The sequence below is a fragment of the Tursiops truncatus genome, chromosome 18 (genome assembly GCF_011762595.2).
Source record: "Tursiops truncatus isolate mTurTru1 chromosome 18, mTurTru1.mat.Y, whole genome shotgun sequence".
NCBI lineage: Eukaryota > Metazoa > Chordata > Mammalia > Artiodactyla > Delphinidae > Tursiops > Tursiops truncatus.
The window spans coordinates 6,218,713-6,245,039 of NC_047051.1; the positions used below are offsets into that span (position 1 = coordinate 6,218,713).

The 26,327-nt window shown below is 46.8% G+C and overlaps 1 protein-coding gene across 1 annotated transcript in view; it reads left to right on the forward strand.

The window, feature by feature from the left end:
* Positions 1 to 22,358: 22,358 nt before the first annotated feature.
* The window catches only part of LOC141277099 (microtubule-associated tumor suppressor candidate 2-like), a 210,330-nt gene continuing 206,361 nt past the window's right edge, over positions 22,359 to 26,327 (forward strand). The window contains exon 1 of the mRNA XM_073795480.1: positions 22,359 to 24,569. Coding sequence (XP_073651581.1) covers positions 22,359 to 24,569 — 2,211 coding nt within the window. The remainder of the gene's footprint in view (positions 24,570 to 26,327) is intronic.

The window sequence follows — 26,327 nt, forward strand, 5'->3', positions numbered from 1 at the left end:
AAGGGCACCTGTGGGCCGGGGCACGTTTAATTTGAGGGCGAGACTTTTAAAAATGAGACTTTGAGGGCTTCCCTGGTGGCGCAGTGGTTGGGAGTCCGCCTGCTGATGCAGGGGACGCGGGTTCGTGCCCTGGTCCGGGAGGATCCCACATGCCGCGGAGCGGCTGGGCCCGTGAGACGTGGCGGCTGAGCCTGCGCGTCCGGAGCCTGTGCTCCGCAATGGGAGAGGCCACAGCAGTGAGAGGCCCGCGTACCGCAAAAAAAAAAAAAAAAAAAAAGAGACTTTGGTTCATTGAAGGCTGCAGCCATGTTAATGCGGGCGGTTGGGTCTGTGCTGCTGTTGGTCATCGGGAAGCATGTACACGAGCACCGTGGGGCCACACGTGTGCGTTAGAGACTCGCCAGTGCTGCCCAGCTTGTGCTGGACAAATGCTTTGCCTGCCTTATGAGCACGTTTTCTCTGGTTTATTTCTGTTGAGGTGGTGGAGTAGTTATGAAACTCAGGTGTGACTCTTCATTTTCTAGAACGAATTTAATTTTTTTTTTTCTCCCTGCTTGGGCGGAGAAAGGGAGAGCAGAGGGAAGAAATTAATATTTCAACAAATGCTTTCCCACAGTGGCACGTTGATGTAACTGTTTGGTTTTAGGGCCAAAAGGGAGCAGATATGAGGGCTGTGGGGGAGGAGGGGAGGAGGAGGGGGGATCAGGACCCCCCTGATCTCAGTCCCCCTGTGGGACTGAGAGCAGCCTTTACCAGATGGTGAGAGGGAGAGTGGGGGGTGGGCAGGGGACGGGGAGGGGCAGAGGGGACGGGATGGGTGGGGGATGGGCGGGGGGAGGGAGGACAGGGGAGGGGCAGGGGGGACAGGGGAGTGGCAGGGAGGACAGGGGAGGGTCAGAGGGGACAGGGGAGGGGCAGGGGAGATGGGAGGGGCAGGGGAGGAGCAGTGGAGGGGCAGAGGGGATGGGGAGGGGCAGGGGGATGGGAGGGGCAGGGGGACAGGGGATGGGCAGGGGAGTGGCAGGGGGAAGGGGAGGGGCAGGGGGGACAGGGGAGGGGCAGAGGAGAGGCAGAGGGGCAGGAGTTGGTCTGTGCCAGCTGCAGGTGACCAGAACCCAGGAGAAGATTTGGTCTTGGGTCCTGGGCTTCCTGGCCCCTGTGAGAAGACTTTCCCTGGCCCTGGGCCTGGGGCTCTGGGAGGGGATGCCCAGCTCTGAGGGATGGTGTTCACAGCTCTCAACTGGGAAAGGAAGAGAGTCTTCGCCCTCCTGGGGTTAGCTGCCCGGCTGTCTTCCTGAGGGTGATCAGCGCTGTGGCTGCGTGCTCTCGATGGAGGACCTCACGGGAGGCAAGGGAGGAAGGTGGGGCCCCGCCTCGGCCTCCCCTGTGCACGGACGTCAGCAGCATTGAGACTTGTAGGCGGATTCCACTCCTGACACAGTTCCAGCAAGGTGCTAAGAGTGTTTCTTTTGTAATTTGTATTTTTGGCAGTTCACAGCCGCCCCGTAGCTTGGCTTGTGCTGGGCGTTTCCGGGACTCCGTCTGGCTGCCCTCGCTGCCCCTCTGGGCCTTTCGAAGACTGCAGTCCTGGCTGCTGCTGTTGGCACCTGTGCTACCGGGCAGACACCGCAGTGTCTGAAATGCCAGTGTGGCTTGGCTAGTGGCCTCCACTCCCCTTACTGGCTGGGAGCTCGTTGAGGGTAGGGACCATCCTATTGTCCATTTGACCCCCAGCACCTTGCGCGGAGGCAGGAGAGCTGTTCTGCAGCGTCGGGGAATGGCTTTCTGACAAGGGGGCACTGTGGTAGAGACGCGAAGGTGACCTTGCTCACCTGTGTTCTGGGTCCCGTCTTTTCTTCTGAGACCTCACATGTCGATAACCTCCTGTTTCTCTCCTTGAGAGCTTCTTCCCATCAGAGTTTAACTATGTGATAGACACTGAGAAGCAAGTAAAGAAGAAGGAAAGGAAAAAAGAAGTTGGGAGGAGCAAAACTCTCCTTGCCCCCTGTCACTCCGGCCACGCCCTGTGGACGCTTCTCCTCTTACGCATCCTTCCCTTCTCACTCCATAGGCACCTGGCGTGAACTCTCCTGCAGCAGCCCCTGTTGGGGTCTCTCACCACTTGTTTGACATGAAACCGACGGAACATTTTTCGCCTTTTCGCTTAGCCGGTCGGCAGCATCTGACTCTAGTGACCGCGCCTCTTACAAACGCTGGGTTCTTTTGCATTCTGTCCACAACACCAGATTCTACTGCTTGTTCCCGAACCCTCTAGCTGTTCTTTCTCCGTCTCCTTGGTAGACTTCTCTTCCCCTAAAAGGGTTCAGTCCTGAGCCCTCTTTGCTTTTCCTTCTATCTGCTCACCCTGGGTGTTTTTTCTTTCTTATCTGTTTCTGTGGCGTAAATGACCATTGGCAAACTGAAGACTTCCAAATACACATTTCCAGCCAGCATCTCTTAACTTATCATCCGATTCCATATGGCCAATCGCCTTCCAACATTCTGACTTGAAAATCTCCCACATGTAAGGTCGGCGTGTCACAGCCTGACATTCTTCCTGCTGACTTTTTCTGTCTTAGAGACCCGTTCGCTAAGTCAGTGCTGGGAGTCGTCCTTGACCTCAAATCTTAGCCACCACCAACTATTGCCATTTGACCTCCTAAGTGGCCATGAACCTGCCCACTCCCCGTTGTCTCTGCTGCCCCTTCCATCGTCCTCCCCATGCTTCTTCCCCTTCCCGCCTGCTGCATTGTATCCCATCTTTGCTCAGGACATACCGAGTGGCTTTCAGTTCCTGGCAAACTGCACTTTCTTACCCTCCAGGCCCATCCATGTTGTCCCAAATGACAAGATTTCACTCTTTTTTTATGGCTGAGTAATATTCCATTGTATATATAGACCACTTCTTCTTTGTCCATTCATCTGTTGATGGACACTTCGGTTGCTTCCACGTGTTGGTTATGGTAAATAGTGCTGCCGTGAACATTGGGGTGCATGTATCTTTTCCAATTAGCGTTTTCATTTTCTTCTGATGAATACCCAGGAGTGGAATTGCTGAGTCATATGTCAGTTCTATTTTTAATTTTTGAGGGACCTCCGTACTGTTTTCCCCAGTGGTTGCCCCAATTTACATTCTCACCGACAGTGCACGAGGGCTCCCTTTCTACACATCCTCGCCATCAGCTGTGCTCTGGGATTGCCTTTCACAGGCGCCTGGTCCTCTGCAGTGTAGCCTGCACAGAAGGTATTAATGAGATTTCTCTTTAACACTTCTTGTCCTGGTTCAGTCCTCATCTTTTGTCTGGTCTGGGCCAACTGTTTATTCTGCTGCCGTGGTTTCTGGTCTCCAGTCCAAGTTACATAGGACTGCCTGACCTGTTGTCACCCTTCTTGTTTACAATTATGCATGGGTTTCCCGTGTCCTAGAGTAGAGGCCAAACTCCTTAGCCTGACATTTGCATCATTCAAGATCTTGGTTGTGAGCAAGAGAAACCCACTCTGAAAAGGAAGCAGAAGAGGAAGGCTGTGGCTGATGCCTAGGTGATGGGCAACAGCCGGGGGGTGCGCGTTGGTGCCGGGACAAGGGAGGCAGGCTGCCCTGCTGTTGCCCAACACACAGTCCCTGCTGCGCGGGTACGGCTGCTACAGCTCCTGCTCACGTGGGCGGCTCACGTCTAATCTTTCCATCGTCTCGGTCTTTGTGTCGTGTGCTCAAGGTTCAAAGTCCCAAGTGAGAGCATCCACCTGACCAAGTCAGGTTCACTTCCCTAGAGGGATGAGGGGATAAGGGGCTCCTGTCTTTTTTTTCTTCAATGGGTGGAGATTCCCTGCCTCCACCAAGGCCGACAGCATTGAGAATTGCCCCCAAATAGGAAGTTGGTTTCGTTCCTGGCGGCCAAAAACAAACATCCCTACAGCAATGTCACTTAAACATTTTTTGTCTGCAACCTAGAAAGGATACGTGTGCACATATACACACACACACCTGCACACACACTCACGCACACACATGCTTAACTGAAAACAGTTTCAGGAAACAATACTTACCCATGAAAATGTGATTAAACTGATCTTCTCTATTATATTCTCATTTTTAAAAGTGCAGGTCATGTGGCACTAAACTGATGCCAGTTTGAAAATCTTGCCCTACAGCGTTCTCCGTGTGGTATATTCAAAATACTCGCAGTGATAGTTCTATGCATGAAAAGCTTATTTATACACTAGACACATCTTTTCACAGTTCAGTCTTTAAACAAATGTTTGCAAAGTAGATCCTTGGAGAAAGGCACTTATTACTTTGACAATGAAGGGGGCAAAAAAAGAACAAGAGAAAGGAGAAGGGGGAGGACAAAACACGAATTTGTTGTGTAATAAAAGCAGCAATCTGGGCTTCCCTGGTGGCGCAGTGGTTGAGGGTCCGCCTGCCGATGCAGGGGACACGGGTTCGTGCCCCGGTCCGGGAAGATCCCACGTGCCGCGGAGCGGCTGGGCCCGTGAGCCATGGCCGCTGAGCCTGCATGTCCGGAGCCTGTGCTCCGCTACGGGAGAGGCCACAGCAGGGAGAGGCCCGCGTACCGAAAAAAAAAAAAAAAAAAAAAAAAGCAGCACTTTGTAGTTTCCAAACAGAATATCCAATCATATAATCAAAAAGTACCCAGTATAATAGTTCAGCATGTTTATATAGCTTTCCAGGAAAATGTAAATCAGTGATATTGCTAGAAAGCAATGGGATTTCAATTTTTGGTGTCATTTAACCAGACATGTTTCATCCAGCAAATATGAACTGAGAACCTGCCCTGGGTGAGGCCCTTTGCTGGGTGTTAGGAATGGTACAGAGGTGCCTGGGCCGGGCTCCTGGGCTCAAATGCTAGTCGAGAAGAGAAGACAAGGATGTAGAAAATAGTTGTGCCAGGTGGAGAGCGATAAGGATCCTGAGAAAGGAACAAAGGAAATGCAGAGAAATGTGGATGCCCAGTTCCTGAGGAGCAGGTTCTGTGGAACGAAGGAGGATGTCAGAGGCTGTGAGCCGGATTCCCCTGTGACCTGGTGTCCGCCCCGGTGCAGCCCACGGGGCCGTGGGGATCGACACAGGCTGTGGACCAGAAGGGCTTTTGTGCAGTCAGGATGCCCGTCTTAGTCCCTCTCTGTTCCTAGCACTGGGCCACGTTGGCACAAAGTAGATGCTCGGTAGGTATGCAGTGAATGAATTAACCTGGTGTTGGCAACAGAGTTCCTGTGGACAGTGGTGAGGGCTCAGCCACGAGCATAATGGCAGAGGGACCCTGCACAACCCTCCGTGGGGTCCAGATGCCTGTGGGAGCTCATGGAGGGGGAAGCAGCCAGAGAGGGGCGAGGATTCCCAAACATGGCTTTGACGGCAGTGCTTGCCCATTCCCCCATCAGAAATCACAAGTGTTATCTGTGATCCAGCAAAGTTTTCTTGAGCACTTGTTATGCAGAAGGTCTGGAAAAGGGATCTACAGATGCTAAAAGGCAAGGGCCATGCCTTAAAGAGCAGCCAGGCTTTGTGAATGAAGCAGGGTAAAGCTGGGTGGGAGACAGACATCTATAGAAATGACTGAACAGTCAGGACAGAAAGGGCGGAAGTGAGGCTCCTTTGGAGAAAGTGTTGGCCAGCGCCCTCTGGCTGCAATTAGGTGGGAAACTTGGCTTTGGCAGGTGTGAACTGCGCATGTTATGGTCTGCGTGTTACGGCTCTCTAGTAGTGATACCAGTGTCTTGTAACCCTGTTTCTTCCTATCCCAGATTAACCTGGTCCTGTTAAGCTAGTACATCGTATTCATCCATCCAAGTACCTCTCTGGACTCTTGAGACTCTGCTGAGCACAGAATCTTCTCTCCAGGAACTTGCAGCACGGAGATGGTGTTGGAAAGGAATCGTGCTGTGTCATCTGTTCTTCCAAAATGAAACTATTTCTGTGTCCTGGCACATGGCCTATAGTAACGATTTCTTTTTTTATCTGATTATAGCCAATTCTTTTAAAGATGAGATTCTGCCCAGGGGATGCTTTCACCAGTCCCTTCCTAGATAGGGAGTCAGTCTCCGGAACACAGGCTAAATATTTATTCAGTGTTGATGAGCTGTGCAAATTCTAGAATGGAGAGAAGGGTGACGACTAACCAGAGGGGAGGCGTGGCTGGGGCTCAGAATGGACAGAGTAGAGAGCAGGGAAAAGTGGAGGATGCTCAGAGCTGAGTCAGGTACAGCAGAACTCGTTCTTACGTCTGCAGGCATGACCCCCTCTGTGGCCCCCTCAAGCATGTAGCGATGAGTCTGTGCACATGTTTGTACTGCAGTGATGCAATACTACTACCATTTATTTAAGCCCCACCACGTGATAGGTGTGCTGCAGACCTTCAAGCCCTCACAGCAACCCTACAAGCTGCTACTATTTTTAGCTGCATTAAAATGCAGATGAGGAAACAGGGTGAAATTGGTGAGTGACAGCACAGCAGAGGACGGCAGGACGGGATTCAAAGCAAAGGATGCCACATTTCTGTCCCTTATTCCAGGGGACCTGCTTTATGTTTAGGGTGGTCGTGTGGCATTCTGAGAGGCCCAGAGATAGGCAGACCTTTATTAGCTCTTTCAGTGGTGATGCAGGGGGGCCGTGTCTTCTAGTAGAATGTGCTGGATAATTCGGAAACGTCCTGAGTTGCTACTCCAAAGGCAGCTGGAGAATCTTAAAATTTCATTCATATGCATCCACCACTCTCTTCTGAAATTGTCACTTCATTTTCCTAACAAGCTCTCCATTCCTTTAGAACCCTCCTGTTGAGTTCAGAATGCTGTCTGCTTTACCTGCTCAGGCCACTGGTGAATCTAGGGTCTGTTCTCCTCTGAGCAAACCAGAAATACGGTGCTTTTCCTCCTGCTGATTCAGCCACCGCTTCAGGTGTCCTGTCATCTCAATGCGAACAGCCAGTCTGTTGAGTTTCAGTGCATCTGATACCACGATCTCCTCAGATCTCATAAAATTTATTTATTTATTTATTTAGGTATTGATTCATTCATTTATTATTTCTGTCTATATTTTGTTAATTATACTTTTTTTATTGAAGTATAGTTGACTTACAGTATTGTGTTAGTTTCAGGTGTACAGCAAAGTGAATCAGTTATATATATATGACTGATTTTTCAGTCTTTTCCATTATAGATTATTACAAGGTATTGACTGTAGTTTCCTGTGCTTTACAGTAGGTCTTTGTCGTTTATCTGTTTTATATATACTAGTGTTGAACTGTTAATCCCAGCTCTTGTAAATTTTAAATTTAAGCCAAGGAATCACTCCATAGATTTTTTTCGATGAGTTTGTAGCTTTAGATCTTCATTAAAATGGTAAAAAAATTCACACTTTGCTTCAGTTTTCTTTAAATATTCCATAAGAAACAGTGGTTTTAAAATGTTTAACTTTTACTTTACTGTAGTGGTAAAAGGCTTAGAAGAAGAAGCTGCAGTCCTCTGCCCACCCGTCCCCATTCCAAATCCTACCCCTCGGAGCAACCGATTTCAAATCATTTTGCTGTTTTCTCCCGCTAACTCGGCTTCTGTTTCCCTTTTGGACATCAGCACTTGGTTTTTCATCACACAGTGGAGAGGTCAGCTCTGACTGCACACTCCCTTCCCAGCCTTCCCAAATATGGGTACATCAGCAGAAACGTTTTACGTTATTACATTCCATGACATTTACTGATGAGCCCACTAGTGTACTATGCAGCTTTCTCTCCTTTGGGTTTTTCCCTAAGGTTAGTGAACACCGCATGGGACATCGCTGGGTACTGTCCAGAAGTCCCTTCCTCTTCCTCTTTGCTGGTGCAGCCTGATTTTGTTCTGATGTCCACCCCTTGGCCACTTGACTCAGTAACTCCTGATGATGCCAAGCTAGTCACCAGGGCCCCGTTCCCCTGCCCTGCGAGGGGTGGCCTCAGGGGTGCTTCTGGGAAGGTTTCTTTGTTCTTAGAGAGACAAGCAAGGAAGAAACAGCCTTCCCTATCACCTGGCGAAGAGAGTGCCAAGGGCCTGCAGGACACTCTCACTCAGCGCAACTGTCCCAGCTCAGCAGGACCCCCAGCTGCCTCTTTTTACTGGGTCTGCCTTCCACGCCTACTGTTCTGCTCCTGTCTGAACCGGTGCATCTCTGGGCCTGGGCCCCACCCTTGTTTTCTTGGGATTTTCTTTCGGTCCCCTGTCCTGGATCCCCTGTCTTCTTCATTTATGTATTCATTTTGCAGAAGCATATTCTTCAGAGGTTTGGGAAACAGATGTGTTTGAATTACTGTGTGTTTGAAAATGAATTTATTCTCACGCTTGATTTGATAGTTTAGCAGGGTATGGAATTCTAGGTGAAAATCATTATTTCTTGAAGTGTTCTTACTGTTCAGGGATCTGTTGCCAGTGATTCCGTTTATTTCCCTGGAACTTCTCTTTATTCCTGGTGCGTTCGGGGTACATAATGCTGTGCTTTGCAGTAGGCGCCATTTTATTTTCTGGGCCCTCAATGGGCCCTTATAATCTGGACACTTATGTTCTTCAGTGTTGAGAATTTTCTTGTTTTATTTGTTTGGTAATTTTCTCTTGTTTTTTCTGTTCTCTCTTTTTCCCCCTGCATTTCTATTAGAATTTAGAGCGCCTGCATTGATACACTAATTATTCTATCTTTCTTAGTTTCTCCTTTTGGGGGATTCTAATTTCTGAGACTAATCGAATTTCTAGATTTTATCTTTAAAACCTTCTATTGATGGTTGCATTTTGTCATATTTTTAATTCCTATGAGCTCTTACATATTCCCAGACTGCCCCTTTCTATAGCATCTTATTCTTGTTTTATGGACACTCTTCTCTCTCTGAGGGAATTGATTAGAATTTTAAAATGTTTTCTTCTGTCCTTCAGCTGGTGATGGGTAAACAGACTGTGGTCCAGCCATGCAGTGGAATACCCGTCAGCAATAAAAAGGAATGAACTGTTGATACAAGTGCTAATATGAGTGAATCCAGAATGCAATATGCATTCTAGATTAATATTAACAATGTTAATATAACTAACTATATTAATAAAATAATAATGATATGGTGTTATTATCTAGATTCATCTATATTAAAAGTGAAAGAAGCCACATTTAAATGGCTACATGTACAAGGATGTAATAATGTACGGCACAGGGAATACAGTGAATATTTCATAATAAACTTGTATGCAGTGTAATCTATAAAATATTGAATTACTATGTTATACACCTGAAACTAATGTAAGGTTGATTGTAAGTCAGCTATACTTCGATGTTAAAAAAGGCTACGTGCTGTATAATTACATTTGTAAAACATTTTGGAAAAGGCAAACTATAGGGATGGAGAATAGATCAATGTTTGCTAGTGGGTCGTGGTGGGGGAGGAGCTGATTATGAGAGATGACGGGAGAGAAATCTGGGGGGTGACGCAGCTCTTCTGCATCTTGATTGGTGGTTACTCAGTGCATTTGTCAAAACTCAGAACTGTGCAGTAAAAAGAGTGGACTGTATTGTACGCAAGTTAGAACATACATTTTAAAAAGGTTTCTTCTGTTTTCTGTATTTTCTTTAATGCCTTGTCTCTTTTTCATCTGAGGCCTTCCTTACGAATCTTGTAGTTCTTAGCTGTCCGTTCCTACCTGTGAGTGGGATTGGAATCCAGAGCCATGTGTTGTGCTCTGTACGCCTTTGCTGTTGTGGAGGTGTTGAGAGTGTGTAGGCTGAAGAGCTATGCAACGTGCTCTCACACACACACGTACACACACACACTCGCGCAGGTGGAATTCCAGGCAAAGGAGTAGTAGTAATTCCAGTACAAAGAAGTAGTAAATTCTTTTCCTCTTCTCTGAATCAGTTGTCTTTTTCTACTTCAATGCATCCTTGGGTTTCCTCTCCTTTTCTCGCTTCTCCTCTGGCCTCCTAGCTTCTGGTGGGGAGCGGAGAGTTTGCAGTTACTTTTCCAGTATCACTTTATTCCTTTCACGTTAATCAGAGGGCCTGGCACAGGTCTCCCCGCTCCCTTGCCAGGCTCTCAGGCTGCAGGCCTTGGTCTTTCCAGGCTGGTGCGACTCTACCTGCCTTCCCGTGGGGTTGAGCAGACCATTTCCCTCACCCCAAACGCTCCCAGGACCCCTGGCCAGGCCTGTCTGCCTGGAGAGAGGTTTTCTCCTGATTTATTCACTGCATCACGACTCTATTGACACCAGCCTGCTCCCTGGAGATTCCTTTGTCTCCACCCCTTCTGAGCTGTGCTCATACTTGGTTCGGAAGAGACCCGAAGGGTAAACCTGGATCCTATTTCTCTGGTCGAGAGGCGGACAGTCAGTGTGTAAACGTGCTCCTGCAGCCTCGGAGAGCTGCCCAGTTAGAGGAGCAGTCCCCAGACACGGGTCAGGAGCCTTCCTGGACGCTGTCAGGACCGCGCGTTGGGGGGCCAGTTAGCATCATGGCTCCCTTTCCCATGCCTGAAACTTATGCACACATGTCATGCATGTACGAGGATGTGATTGTGAATCACTAAATGAAAGTGACTAATTAGCTTTTTGGCTGTTTTATTGAAAAGATGAGAAGCATGAGACTTCATGGTATTTCTTTTGATTAAAATGGATGTTTGAGCATCTCATGTTATTTAAGAGTGAATTTCTAAACTGTGCTTTTAAATATTTAAAGCATGACCATTAAAATTCATCCTTACTCAGGTTTGTGCTTTCTGGGAGTGTTTGATTTTTGTTGCTTATGGAAGTTGTCAGGTTTGATCATTAAGATGCAATGCGTGAAGCCCCTGACCTATCCCGAAAATGCTAGCAAGCCAGCTTTCCACCCTGGGATTGTAGACTGAGTGCTATTCAGATACTCATCGCCATGTTGCTCTTTAAGGAAGCATTCCTGAATTTTGTTGGGAATCTTATGGGTTTTTTTTTTTTCTATTTTTCTTCAAGTTTTGGTGAAATGTTGGAGGAATCATACAAGTTCACTAAAGCAATATTACTCATTCAGCTTGATTGTATAGAAGATCCAGTCATTCTCCCCAGCATAGATCATTTATTTTTCTTGCATGTTTCTCGGCCAAGTTGGTTCCTAACTAAGGAATATATTTTTTCTTTTTCTATTTATCTTCATTTCTTTATCTCTCCCATAGAGATAAAGACATTCCAAACATGGTGATCAAAAATGCCTTATTCATTACATAGTATAACTAATGAAAATACAGAGACTCTTCACAAAAGGCCCTGGGCCATGAACGTATATCCTTTTCCATTTAATTGTAGTTTTTTTGCAGTCACCGTGAAGTTTATTTATTTGCTGTCTGGTTGTTACAAACTTTTTTGCCTGGACTGCATCATGGTGTTAAATATTTAGCTTTATCCTTCTAGGTATCTGGCTCATTTGACAGAAGAAAGGTTATATGCTTCTGATGAAAGATAAAGGAAATGCACCTTCTGGGAAAAAGTGGTTTGAAAGAGCCCTGTTGGTAGTGACCCAGCGCAGGCTTTTGAGCTGAAGGTGATTCTCACCTTATCCCTGATGGTGTGAGAGAGACTTCTCTCTTCCTTTCAGATAGCAGACAATCCCTGAGATTTACAGCCTGCAGTCCCGCAGATCAGCGAGGGTCATGTGTCACACCCACCATGAATGCTGAAGTCCATTGCCAGGGTCTGAGGCACACGGAAGAGAGTCAAGGTGTGCAGCTCGAGCACGCCTACTGCTTTGAAATAAACGCACTTGGAGAAGCGAGCTCGAGCGGGGCCTGGCAGAGGAGTCTGAGAAGGTGTTGGTCCTGCCTCTCAGCTTGTACAAAGCCACCCCCCAGGCCCAGCCCCAGCCCCCAGGAAGCAGCCTCCCTCCCCACCTGCTCGAGCAGACTTCAGGATTCTCCCGTAACTGCCTGACCCAGCGTCCGCATTGCAGAGCAGATTGGGCCAGAGGTCTAGTGGGGAAGAAAGGGGGAGGGTGGATTTGTTGGGAATATTCACATAAGCCATTTGTGGTTAGAAACGAAGAAGAAGGGAATAAACTCATGAATATTACAGTGTTATATTAACACTTGGGCAGGTAAATGCATAGGAGGAGATGCTCTTTTAAGACGCTCTTTCGAGTGTGTCCTCAATTGCCTTCAGGTGCTAGGCAGGTGACATAGGCTGTGAAGCAACCAGGTGTGAGTTCACAGGCCAGATAGCCACTGGAGAAGGAGGCAGGACATGCCTTTCAAACGAACATTGGAGCTCAGTCTTTTAAAAAGTGCTCCTCACTCCTCCGTAACTCTATAACCAAAACCTCGCCTGACTCAGCACTTGGGATGCCAGTTGAACCGCTTGTGTGTGAATACACTTCCTTTCCTATAAGTCAAGAAGGATCTGCTTTTATCTGGGTTTGAAGCCTGTCTCTCTTTTCAGTCTCCTGTTAATAAACACAAGCCCATGCTAATGGTATTGGAAGAGTTTGGGTCTCCTCTAGTAGTTTGTAGATGGAGTATTAGTCTTCAATAGATTAGCTTTTCTGACTTGTCTCATGAAGTAATGGCAGGGAATTTATCACCAAGTCTTGGTGGTCAAATTCAGCTGTTCTTGCTACCTTTTGAAACTGCCAGTCTTTTAAACTGGATGATGACATTTTCTTCCTTCACCAGAACGGATAACTCTTTGAGTTTTCTTCTGCTAAGAATATAGGGATTGCAAGGAGAAATGAGATCCACAGATAATCCCATGCCTCATTTTAGCAATTATTTTGCCCCCTTTTGTCAGAAATGCTTTTGAGAGCAAGCGGTGTTTGACAGATTGAATCTTCCAAGTGGCTTCTTTCCCTTAGCCCTTCCCCACTGGGGGAGTAAGAGGTAAAGGGATCATGGGGAAGAAAGGGGGACCTGTGACTGCAGCATCACACACCCAGTACCCAGACCTTGAACGACGCAGTACTTCTGGTGTACATGCGTGTAAGGTGGCCAGCTGGAATCCTTGTAAAACTACACACACGCACAGACACACACACACACCCTTTCATAAATTGCAAGAAGGGGCGAAGACCTCATTTTCTCCAGCCTCTCAGCTGCAGTTCCTGCCCCCCTCCTTGTCATCATGTGGTCCTGAGTATGTCTCTTTAACAGCATATTCGAGTACACCTGCCTGGCCTTTATTACCGTTGTTATTAGTTGCATCTACATCATATCCCTTTTCCCTCAGCAGATTACCGTTTCTCTGAAGATCAGGACCTTTCATTTATGGATTTATTTCCCACTGTTCCTCGCACTGTGTTTTTTATTGGCTGATGGTTATAAGTTGGCTCCATCTCAGAGCCCTTTCGGGTCCTGTGTCCACGAGCCCTTGTTTCCCTGGCCTTCCCGATGCCTGAGGCTGTCAGGTCCTTGAAGGGATATGAGGGGCCTGCCCTCCTCCCCCTGCTGTGACAGGTCGTGGCTGGGCGACTTTGAGTCAGTCCTGAAGCTTCTCTAGGCTGCAGTTTCCTCAGAAAATGAGAGGGTTAAACTCATTAATGTCTCAGTTCCTTCCCACTCAGTGATTCTGTGATGAATATGTGCTCGGTGAGGCAATTACCCAGAGAGCCAAACACATTAGGAAGGGTTCAGTTACGCTACCGTATTCATGCATTCAACAAAGACTTGTTGGGGTTTATTGAGGACCTACAGTGTGTAGCAGAGCCTTCTGGTCACGGGGGACCAGTGGTGAGGGGGGCTTATATGATCTTCATCCTTGTGGAGAGTATGTTTTACTGGGAGTGGAGGACAGTGAACGAAAAAACACATGGAATAGCTGGGACAGACTGGGAAGGAAGCCGTGGGGGCTGTGACAGGGGACAGAGGATGAACCTCAGGAGAGCCTGAGGGGGGCGCAGCCATGCAGAGAGCCTGGCATTGGGTGCCAGGGAGCGACAGTGGCAGTGCAAAGCCCGTGGGCAGGCTGAAGGGGACGGTGAGGAAGGAGAGTGTGCGGGAGGGGAGAGGGGACCACGCAGGTCAGAGCAAGAAAGCCATGGAGTGTGTTTGTGGTGGGGAAGGGACCCCATCTGACTGATGTGTCAAGATGTTACTCTGGACACCTTGTGAAGGGAGAACGGCTCTTCAGAGAAGCAAGAATGGAGGTCGGGAGATCTGGTGGGCGATTTGTAAGTAGCTTATATGGGAGATGATGGTGGCAGTGAGGATGGAGAAAAGTGAATGGCTGGGATGAGCCGTGGAAATCCATCTGATACACACTTGCTGATGGATGGAGCTACAGGAAAGGGCCAAGGAAGCTCCAGGTTTCCAGCTTTGGTCACGAGGTGGGTGATGGTACCAGTAATCCAGGTAGGAGAGACCTGGGGGGGGCCAGGGAGACCTGGGAGGTCTCTCATCTGGCCCTAATTGCCTCGAACAGTCCTTAAAATTCTAATATCTCATTTTCTCTTGATAAAATCTATATTCTGGAAATAGCTTGTCTCTCACGTTTGCCATTAAAAATAATGGTTAAAAAGAATTTCCCTTTGGAGATACACACACAGCATGAAAGAAGGGATACAGATAGCCAAACATCATATGAAATGGCCTGTAACTTCCGTAGACGTAAAGTAATAACAAAATAAAGTAACAAGATTTTGTTAAACTATTAACTTTAAAAATTGAGGATTTCAGGGAAGCTTAGCCTGGCGGCTTAAGAGCATGGGCTGTGGATTTAAATTCTGGCTCTTCCACTTACTTTCAGAAGTTCTTTAACATCTCTCTGCTTTAGTTTCTTCATCTGTAAAAACAAGATAGTAAATTCTAGCCATAGGGTTGTTATATGGATTCAGTGCAGTAAAGCACTGACAACAGCACCTGGTAATGGTAAATGCTATTCAGGTGTGGAAGGTAAGTTCCTAGTGTTGAGTGAACTTCATTCCATTAAAAAATGTTTTTGAATCCTTGCCATGTGCCAGCTACTGTTCTGGACTTGAGAATAGAGTGGTGAACAGGGATTTCCCTGGCGGTCCAGTGGTTAAGACGCCATGCTTCCAATGCAGGGGGCGCGGGTTCGATCCCTGGTCAGGGAATTAAGATCCCACATGCCGTGTGGTACAGCCAAAAAAAAAAAAAAAAAAAAAAAAAAGAATAGAGTGGTGAACAGAGGGTGGAGAGGGGGTCGCCTGCTCTCCTGGAGTTTATACAGGAGGAGTGGAGGCAGATAATAAACAGGCAGATAAGCGCCAGAACCAGATCATCTGGGGTGGTGAGAAGTGTATTCTAAAGAGGGCGCCCATATGTCCAGTTTGTACTTGGTGTCTTGGCATTCTGTCTGGCTTAGCATTTTTGAACTCTCAAAAGTGTTCCAGTTTTATACAAAAACTTGTACATGAATGTATTTAGCAGCTTTATTTATAATTGCCCGAACCTGGAAATAACCCAAATGTCCCTCAACTGGGGAAGGCATGAACAAACTGTGGTACGTAGCACAGAATCATATTTAGCTGTAGAAATGAGCGAGCTACCGATAGACCCCAGGTCATGGTGAATCTCCGATGCACGGTGCAGTGCTGCACTGTACGTAGCACAGAATCATATTTAGCTGTAGAAATGAGCGAGCTACCGATAGACCCCAGGTCATGGTGAATCTCGGATGCACGGTGCTGTGCTGCACTGTACGTAGCACAGAATCATATTTAGCCGTAGAAATGAGCGAGCTACCGATAGAACCCCGGTCATGGTGAATCTCCGATGCCCTGTGCTGTGTGAGAAACCAGGCACAGAGCCTGCACACGGTATAGTGACATTTCAGTGACGTTCTGGAAAAGGCATAATTGTAGGAACAGAAATTAGATCTTGGTTGCCAGGGCCTGGGGGTCAGGGAAGGGTTGACTTACAAAAGGGGGGATTTTGGAACTCTTGGAACTGTTCTGTATCTTGATTGTGGTCATGGTGGTCACAAGACTGACTACTTTTGCCAAAACTTGCAGAACTGTACAGCAAAGAGGGTGAAATTTACATATGTAAATTATACTTTAATAAAACATGGAAAAAATTCCTAAGCAAGAAAGGAAACAGTTTCGCTATTTGAATGGCAGACGATCTGGTCATTGGAGTTATGAAGAGTTTTGGGAGAGCAGTGATGGAGCAGGAAGCAGGGAAATAGAGGGATAGAAGGAAGATTGACACCTTTTTTCTTGAGGGCAATATGTATTCATTCAACAAATAATTATGAGGCACCCATTATGTGCCAGGTCCTGGCATATAGTCTGGGCACAGATTGTGCCTGTAAAGAAAACAAAAACCCCTCATGGGGCTTAGAGTTGTGTATTAAAATGCAAATGTGCATTCCTGTTTATATAGTGAGTCTACCTTCAGGAATATATCGTAAGGAGGTCAGGGAGGGGCCGTAAAGATATGCATTCAGCAGTGTTCTGTGAAGAATTATTTTAAAAGGCAAAAGCTGAAAACAACCTAAAGTCTGACAGTGGGGGATTGGTGGGTAAATTATGGTAAAAGTGGTCATTAAAAATGATAAAGTATTTATTACATGTATTTATGTGGGGAGGTGTCTGTGATACACAGAGTATAAAACTGAAGGTAAAATACTCATTTCCTAAGTATTAAAAAAATCTGGGATACTACACATTAATCTCTGTTTCTTGGGGTGGGAGTAGGGGACTTTGGTATATTTTTAACTTTTTTTTTACACACTGAAGATCCGTTTTTTTTCAAATAATTGGCAATCTAAGTATTTCCATTTGGGGAAAAAAATCATTTAAGACAAACACAAAACAAAATAACTATTAAACATAATAGGCAAGGAATGAATACCCTATATTTTCTGAGTGAAATTCTGTTCTAGAAGGAAGGATTTGCTTTTTAAAGGAGAAAACAAATGCTTTTTTGTTGGCAAATACGAATGAGGCTGTTTTTGGAGAAACATGCGACATTTTTATTGGAGAAACTTAAAATATCAGTTAGTTTAATATTTTGCTTAAATGTCAGATTAGTCTAACCTTTGAAAAGTCAGGTTACCTCTTTTCCTGGCCCTTTATAAAGGGGGAAAGAGAGCATTTCACTCTTTTTACTCAAGGTAAAATAAAATAGCCTCTACTAGCTAAAAAAGAAAAAAAAAAGATGTTTTTCTGAACACAGTTCTGATTATACATTAAAAGAAAATGTGATGTACTACTCATGATATGTACATAGATAAGGAGAATGAAGCAGGCTCCATGGAGCGGTTATATTTTTAACATAATTTGGCACGTTTCACAGGATTCAGCACCACGGATAGCTACAGAGTCCCAGAACATTTCGTTATCATCCCCCAACCAGTGATTCAACTTTTAATCATATTGCAGTGAAACTGAACTTGTAAAGTTCATTCAGTCTGTGGTGCATCAAGTTTTAAACTATACCTCTACCTGTTGAGAATAAACATATATAACATTATGAAACGTATAAACATTATGAAATAGGACCCAGAACCCAGCTATTCCTAAATAATATGAATAAATAATATGAAATAGGACCAAGAGCCCGGCTATTCCTAAATGGTTACCATGGCCGAAAGCATAGAAGAGTGATAACCACAAAACTTTCTAAAGCAGGTGAATCGATTGACTTGTATGTAAATGTTTGCAAGTCACTTCACATAAAACCATCCTTTCAAATGTGGTGGAACATCATAGACCTCAATATATGCTCATTAAAAATGTCAACTAAACTTTGAAAGTTGGGATTTTGACTTTTTTGCATCATTATTATATTTACCATTACATTTTGGGTTCATAGCCTGTACATTTCTCTGTATCCCAGAGTTCTTCTGAAGGATTATTTATTGCATGGTAGGAATTGTAGCTGGAGCTTCTTTGGCAACTAAATCTTATTAAGTCAGATGGAATTGCGTTTACATTCAAAGGCACAGGGCTTGAATATTTATGTGAAAATTCACAACTGATAAAGCATTCCACAGCAGACCTGGCAGCTCAGGAAGGCTGTATGCAGTAATTTTTCAATCTTTTAAAACCCATGCCTCTTTTTTTTTTTTTTTTTTTGCGGTACACGGGCCTCTCACTGCTGTGGCCTCTCCCATTGTGGAGCACAGGCTCCGGATGCGCAAGCTCAGCGGCCGTGGCTCATGGGCCCAGGCGCTCCGCGGCACGTGGGATGTTCCCGGACTGGGGCACGAACCCGCGTCCCCTGCATCGGCAGGCGGACTCTCAACCACTGTGCCACCAGGGAAGCCCTATAAGTCTGGATTTTTATGATCATGTTTGTGCTGGGGTGGGAGGGATGTTTATCTCAGTAGAGTACCCTGGAGTGAAATCCAGATCCAGAGAAAACCTCTTGCCCGTGTAGATTCTGTGACTGTCTTCTGGTGAAACAGTGGTGCTCTAGGGGGGAGGAGTGAATCTGTGCAAGAAGGGAAGGAAACAGGAAACATTACCTCCTGTATATAATTTTGCCTTTTATAATTGAAGAAGGTTTTAAAATTTGCTTTTCCTGTCTTGTGTGAGCTTCCTATCCTTTTTTGGTTTCTGGTTTTGCTTTTCTCTCCTTGTTCTTAGGATAGTGACTTTTCCTTTTATTCTCCCCTGTGATCTGTATAATTTCACCAATAGGCAGCTTTCCTTTTACGGCTTCTACTTTCTGCATGGATTTTCCTTTCCTGCCTCTATCCCTGCTCTGTCACGTCTTAGCTGTGTGACTTTGGGAATGTTACCCTCTCTGTGTTGTCATTTCCTTACCTGGAGAGAGAGAGAAAAAAAGCAAGGAGATGTGAAGATCTGTTTCTGGAGGCCATTACAAATATTAACTCGTTTAACTTAAATTAAAATTAAAAATTAAAGTAATTACAATTTAAAACTTAAAATTTACAAACATGTATTAGTGCTGAGAATAATACTTGGCCCCTAGAAGGTTCTAGCTTTCCATCCTCTTTCCAATGAACAATGTTTGTTTACTGACAGAGAACATCTGTTATGTAATTCTTAAATATTAAGGTACAACTCTTTCTAGCAAGATTTTACACCTGCTTGTCACTCTCTAGCAATCACATTGTGGATTGCGGTGTCTGAATGCTCCGGTTTGGTTTGTCACTGCTGAGAAGAATGCATTTATTTCCTTCTTCCAGCCTCGATAGTTCAAACCCAAGAGGGCTCTTGGCTTCATGCTTATAATTCTGCCCACAGAGAATTAGAGATGCTTACTTTGCCTGGTTGGCTCACATTTATGGAATGTCTTGCTCTCCATGACTTTCCAGGACGCCCATTTCCCGACCCAGAGAGCACGGTGTTCTTTTAAACTGCTGTCTTAATGATTTGCCTACATGCTTTTTGTATTTCTGCCCAGAGGCACAAGGAAAGCACCTTGAAAACTGAATAATGAAAGAAATATGGATGCTTTGAGACTCCCCTCTGTATCAGGGAATGGAGGCTGGGATCAGAGTGTCAGCACCTTGGTTAGGCTTGAGGCTGGACCTGGGGGTACCACTGGCCTACTGAAGACAGGCCTGGAAGAAGGCAGAGAAGGAGAAAAAGAAAGCAGGGTCCAGGGCTGAAGGGGGTGGGAGGATGAGGACCTGAGTGCGACAGGGACAGAACGGAAGTGCGGCATAGCAGGGAGATGCAAGTGCAAACCTGTGCACAGGTGTGTGTATTTGGACAGGATTCTACGAACATGGGGAAAGGAATGGAAAGACCTAGATCAGGATGTCACTGTGCCTTGTGTGGGGGGCGGGGGAGGAGGAAGAAGGGGGAAATAAAAAATAACTGACCAAAACCCAGCTTATAGGAAGTGATGTCATTTATGGAAGACGTACATGCTTATGTACAGATGCAAACAAGTGAAAGGAAAAGAGAGCTCCATCAGCTGAGTTCTTAGGGGTGCCCATGGGAGGCTGTCAAGTGAAAAGTTAAGTTGGGAAGATGGGGGCTGGCATGGAGAGGAGCGTGAGGGTGGCTGCAAGTTATTGGTGATTTTTCAGTCCTTTGGTTTTCTTGTTTATTATGTTATTTTGTTTTATAATAGACACATACAAATGTACATATATGTAGATATACATATATGGTATATACACACATGTACATGTTTAGTCTATGTACAAATATACATGCATGTGTGGATATACACACACACACACTCCTTTGAATGTGTGAAGTAGCATATGAAACAATGATGAGGGGAAGACAACTGGGTTGCCACGTAACCTATTTTGGTAGAAACGTAACAGTCTCCCGTGTAATGTGCGTGCGCACTCGTGCATGTTTGCACGAAGCAGAGGAAGGCGTGGAAGGCGGCTGTTCACTTTGATTCCCCACTGGGGGAATTGGGTACGAGGCAGAACCTTGGTACTTTTAAAGTCTCCCATCCCCAGGGCCTAATGAATGCATTCATCGTAGTGGATAAAACAGTGTTAGCCTTGAGTGGTTTACTGATGATCTGTGAGGCTACTTTGGTAGAAATTTAAATACTTTATTAGAGTTTAATCTCCATCAGGGCAGAAATAACATTGATCTTCATCATTCATCTTGTCATGGATTCATTCACTCGTGCTAAGGGTACATATTAAGTTCCATATAGATAGATAGATAGATGTATGTGCCAGGTATTTAACAATATTTTCTTTGATGCCTAGCACATTTGGAGTTTTCTTTTTAAAGTAAAAATATAGGGTTTTTGAAAGTTCATCATAGAAGGGCCTGATCTAGTGGATCAGGAAGGCTTCCTGTAGGAAGTGGCATTTAAGCTACAAAGTGAAGACTAAACGGGAGTTTGTTGGGTGAGGTCAGGGGAGGATTCCATATTCCATGCAGATGGAAGGGTATGTGCAAAGGCCCTGAAGCAGGGAGAAAGGAACATGGTAACGTGAGGAATGAGGAGTGTGGCTGCAGCCTAGTAAAGGAAAGGATGAGAGGAAATGAGGCTAGAAAGGTATGTAGGGGCTGGATCATCCAGGACTCGCAGGCTACTAGAATTTCCTCCAACTCTTTATTTTGAAAAGTGTCAAACCTGTACAAAGGTTGCAGGTGTAGTCGAGTGGATCTCCTGGATCTTCAAATTGCTAACATTTTTCCATGTTTGTGTGCTCTCTCTCTCTCTTTCACACACACACACACACACACACACACACACACACCTTTTTCTCTTTGCTGACCGTTTGAGAGTAAGTTACAGACAACATGTCATGTTAACAAGCATGTCATGTTTAATATCATGTATCTTCCGGGAACACAGATTATCTCTGGTATAATTGTGATACTGTTACACACCCAAGAAAGTTAACATTGATTAAATACCTTTACCCAATAGATTGTCCACATTTAAATCTTGAATTGTCCCAATGTTCTCTGCTAACGTTTTTGAAACTCCAGGATCCAGCAAGGATCATGCATTGTGTGCAGGTGTCCATTGGTGTTTGGGGGGCAGGTGTAGCCCAGCTATGTTGTAGAATGCCCACCAATTTAAATTCGCCTGATTATTTCCTCATGATTAAACTCAGGTTGAACATTTACAGCAGGGATACTCTCATAGGGGATGTGAGGCCTGAGAACTCCCTAACATCCGGAGCACATGATAGCACTTTCCATAATGATGATGTTACATTTGATGGTGTCTACCAGCTTTCTCCATTGTACACATGAAATTTTCCTTTGTAAGAAATAAAATAATCTGGAGGGTGGTGCTTTAAGATTCTGTAAATATCCTGTTCCCCAACAATTTTGCACTCAGTGATTTTAGCAACTATTGGCATCCCTCGTCCAAGATAATTGTTACTCTGGTGAATACAAAGTGGTGATTTTTCTAATTGTCTAATTTTTTGTATATTAGTTGGTATTCTGTGAAGAAGAGCCTTCCTTTCTCCTCCGCTCTTTTTAATCCGTATCAGTATGAACCTGTGAATTTTTGAAATACAAATTTAAGATTTACTATGTATTTATAATCCACTTCTAACATGAATCGTTTTGATGTTACAGTTTCCCATATTTGGCCAGCAGGAGCCCCTGTCTAAAAGGCTTTTGAGAAGTAGTACCTGGATTGAGTGAATGAAGTAATAGTAGGAAAGTGATGAATAAATCTGTGTTTACCATGCTTCTCTTTTCTCCCGGGACTCTATATCTGTCAATCTAGCGAGCTTTTCTTTTTATTTCTCTCTAGGTCTCATGGGCTGATTGGCTCTCGTTCAGCTGGAACCTAACAGAGAAGTCATCCTGCTGTGTATCAAGACAATGCCCAGTTTTAAAACTGCTCTGAAAATGATGAAGACAGGATCGCCCAGTGATGCTGTCAGGGGGCAACAAGCAGCTTGAGAATTCCCTGTTCACCAGGTAGCAGCTTGAAGGAAGCCCCTTTCCATTAAGGAGGACTGCATGGCAGGCAGCCCCCACTGAAGGCTGGAAAATGAGTGTCCCAGTGGCTCCTAAGAAATCATGTTACACTGAGTTACGGGACGACAGAAATGGAGTGAAAAACAACAACGAGAGCGTCCTAAGTCTGGGAGACACCAATGCCAACCCTGTCATGTTGGAGGTCAGCTCCTCTCCTGATGAGCCTGTGACGTGTGCCCTGACAGATGAAATTGGAAATGCAAATTCAAGGGGGCCAGAAAGTAGTACCCGTGTCCAGAAGGAGTTTCACCCCCTTCAGGGCTTTTCGAAGGCATCTCAGGTTGGCCCTGCCAGCCTGAAGGATTTTAAATTTTCTCCGATGGCTCAGAGAGAACGGAATGAAGAGCCCATGCTGGAGAGAGGCACAGATCCCCTGCAGGCCCCTCGGGGTCTTCAGGGACAATGTCAGTCAAGTTGGAGGACTGTCACAGGTGAGGCCAGCCCAGGGGTTTCGGCTCAGAGGGAGGTTGACGTTCCCCGGCATGTTCCCAAGGATAAGTTGGCCAAGACCCTTGACAATGCAGAACTGAGGAGGCATTCTCTGGAGAGAGCCGGCAGCTCTGCCGTAGCAGTGGACATGCTTACCAAGGAGTGGGCTGGGGGTCTGGCCTGGCCGCTTCCACAGCCTGCAGTGCTGGGGTCCCCAGAAGTCCCCCGACCGGTACCCAGTGGTGGGGAGGGGCCGCAGAAGATGGGGGCAGCCCCTTCTCCAGGGCTGGCTTGTCTTCCAGCTGATGGTACCTCAGAGGGAAAGAGCTCACGTCATCCTAAACCATCTACCTCAGTAATCAAGGAGACCACCCCCTTAGAGACCCAGCCGGATGGGGGACAGGTACCCAAAGTTAGCACCCAGAGCACAGAGCCTTCCGCTCACCCAGAGTGCGCTCCCAGTTCCTCTCCAGCCTTGAGAGACGTCCTGAGGAAGCCAGAAGCACAGCCAGGTCAGGGAAAGCCCGAGCCCGAGATGGAGCTGAAACGTGTGCAGCTCAGGGCCGCGCAGGAGCTCCCGTCCACCCAGGCGGACGGGCTGGGATGTCCTCAGGAGGATGGCGTGTCATCCCCAGGGAGAAAGGAGCCGCGTACGGAGGGAGCACAGCAGGAAGCCTCGGCTGCGGCGCACAGCGGGCCCCACCCGCCGGCCATGGGAAGAGGCAGGGGCGAGCAGGAAAAGAGCGGTGAGGAGGGGTCTCTCCAGCCCACTCCCAAGCCGAGCCCCGCTTCCTCGGGAGCTGCTGGGCATCAGCCCGCGGGCAGAAGTTCACCAAGTGCAGCTAGGAAACCGGGTGAAGCCCCATCCAGCAGCGTTTCACCCAGGGATGGTCACGTCGCTTTTGTTCCTGGTGATCTGACTGACAGCAGGCCCTCAGGTGCCAGAGAGGAGAGAGGGGTTCTGGGCGGTGGGAACGGGGACGGCGCTACGGTTTTTAACTCAGATCGTTCTGTTGGAGAGAGCGGAACTGGGGTCCCTGAGCCCCCCGACCCTCCAAGCAGCAGCTCAGAAGCCGGGGAAAGCACAGAGATCGCTACATCCGTTGCTGAGACTAGGAACCGTCTAGAGACTGCAGTGAAGACTGAAAGCACCCCCCAAGTAAGGGCAGATTCTCTTCCCGGAGTCCCAGCGCCCCTCCACCCAGAGACAACCGTGAATGTGGCCCGGCAGCCCGTGCAACCCAGCAGCCGTTTTCCGGACTTGGGTGCCTTGAATGTGGACGCGGGGGTCCCCCCGGCCGCCCCGCCTTCTGCCAACAGCTCCAGGTTGTCACACGCTTCCCTGAAAGTGCCTGACAAGAACCCCTGCCCTGGTGGGATCCCCAAGCCTGGCCTCACCCGTCCCGAGGACACACCCGCCTCGCAGGAGGGAACGGAGGGCCCCCAGGTTGAAAAGACCGAAGAGAGGGCGGATCCCCGGCCCCTCGTTATGCCCAAGCCCAAGCACGTGAGGCCCAAGATCATCACCTATATCCGGAGGAGCCCTCAGGCCCTCGGCCAGGTGGACGCGTCTCTGGTTCCCGTGGGGCTACCTTACGCCCCGCCCTCGTGTAACATGCCTCTCCCCAAAGAGGAGAAGGCGGCAGGTGGAGACCTGAAGCCGGCCGCCAGCCTCTATGACAAGTTCAAGCCAGACCTGCAGAGGCCCCGGGTGTTCAGCTCCGGACTGGTGGTGTCTGGAATCAAGCCACCAGGACACCCCTTCAGTCAAATGAGTGAAAAGTTTTTACAGGAGGTAAGAGAATGCCACTGTGATACGGTCTATAAGCTGAACGTCCTAAAGTTTGTTGTGTATTTTCTATGAATGGTGAAAACAGAATTTCCTCTCTTAGCAAATTGCAGACTCTGATGCATGCGCTTGTACAGAAATGGACGGTTTTAGCTAGAGGAGGTCGTAGGCAAATGGACACTTTCGATGAGAAGAGTTTGATGATCAGATGAGATGGAGCTAACGTCTGAAGAGAGTCATTTAAATTCTCCCTGACATAATGCACAAAAGTTAGATAGGTGTGCATTCAAACCGGCTTCCTTGTTTAAATAAGGGAGCATAATTCTTCTAGGTCAATGGAAAAAAATCCAAAATAAATATATTGTTCAAATTAGTCAGACTTCATCCTGTGAGGGGGAGTATTTCCCTTCTGGGAGAATCTTGTATTCGTCCATGTCAAGAGCACAGTGAGTAGGAAATAATGTGTTAGGCATGGGCTCTGTTTTAAGTCAAAACAGTAATTACAACTAGCATTTAGTTGAGTGTCTACTATGCATTGGGCCCACATAACATCACATTTAATCTTTGCCGGTCTTCACTAATCCTTGCAGTGATTCTCTGGAGGGTGGGATTGTGGTTCTTATCATTGTTCAGATGAGGAAGCAGCCTTGGAGAGCTCTGAGTCACTCATCCAAGGCAGCAAAACAAGGACAGCACTGAGATGCTCTCCCACACCCACCCAGTCTCCTCACTCTGGGGCCCCTCTCAGTACTGGGGCGCTATGGCGAGTTGTGCTCCCAGAGCTCAGAAAGGAGGTTTTCTCTGGATGCAATCTCATGGCAGCCAGAGATCAATTAAGAGGAAAGCAGCGTCAGATCGTTTCTCTCCCCGACACCCTCCACGTCTGCTCAGGCCACTCAGAACACGGGCTGGAGCCTATAGGATGCTCAGCTGTTAGGATGCGCTCGATCTGGCTCCTTTACTTCCCGACCACCTCTCCTTCCTTCACTCTCTCTCTCCCTCTGCTGCCTCAGGGCCTTTGCACTTCCCTCTGCTCAGAATATTCTTCTCCCAGATATCTGAATGCCTTTCTCCTTCACGTTCTTTAGGTCTCTGTTCAATGATCACTTCACTGGAGACTTTCATTTGTAACAGTTCGTTAAATAAAGTAATTTTGTACCCTCCCCCCGCCCCCAAACAAAAAGATACCCTAGATTTTTCTCTGCAAAACACAATTGTGAAAGAAACTTTATTTGGAGATGTAGGCAAAAATCCTGTTACTGTTCTATCTCTTTGACCCTTCTTAATTTTTTTAATGTATGTTTCCTTTCTTTGTTGCTTCCATTCTCTCCATAAAATACACAATAATGTCTATATTAGATGCACATCGCCCCAGATATTCTCTATTCTTAATCCTGTAGAAGCCACCCCAAGTCTCCAGGAAGTGGGATAGTATGAGTGTTGGTGCGGCCTTAGTAGTGCTGAGGGATCTGGGGAGACCCCGTTGGTGTGGGGACAGCAGTGCCACTGTGCACCAGCCGCTCTGAGGACCATTTCCTGCTGTAATCAGAGCATTCGAGGCCCAGGTCCTTTCCTCAGGCTACAGGATAGAGCAGAGAAGCCCCAGGGGTTGTGCTGGGCTCATTTCTGCGGTAGTCTCTAATCACAAGTGGAGAATGGGCTGGCCTTCGCCCTTTGCTCCTGTAGCTGTGACTTGGTGTAACCCAGAGAGTCCTCCTCCTGTGTTCAGCCCCCAGAAGTGGCTCTGAAGGTCATCGTGGGTCT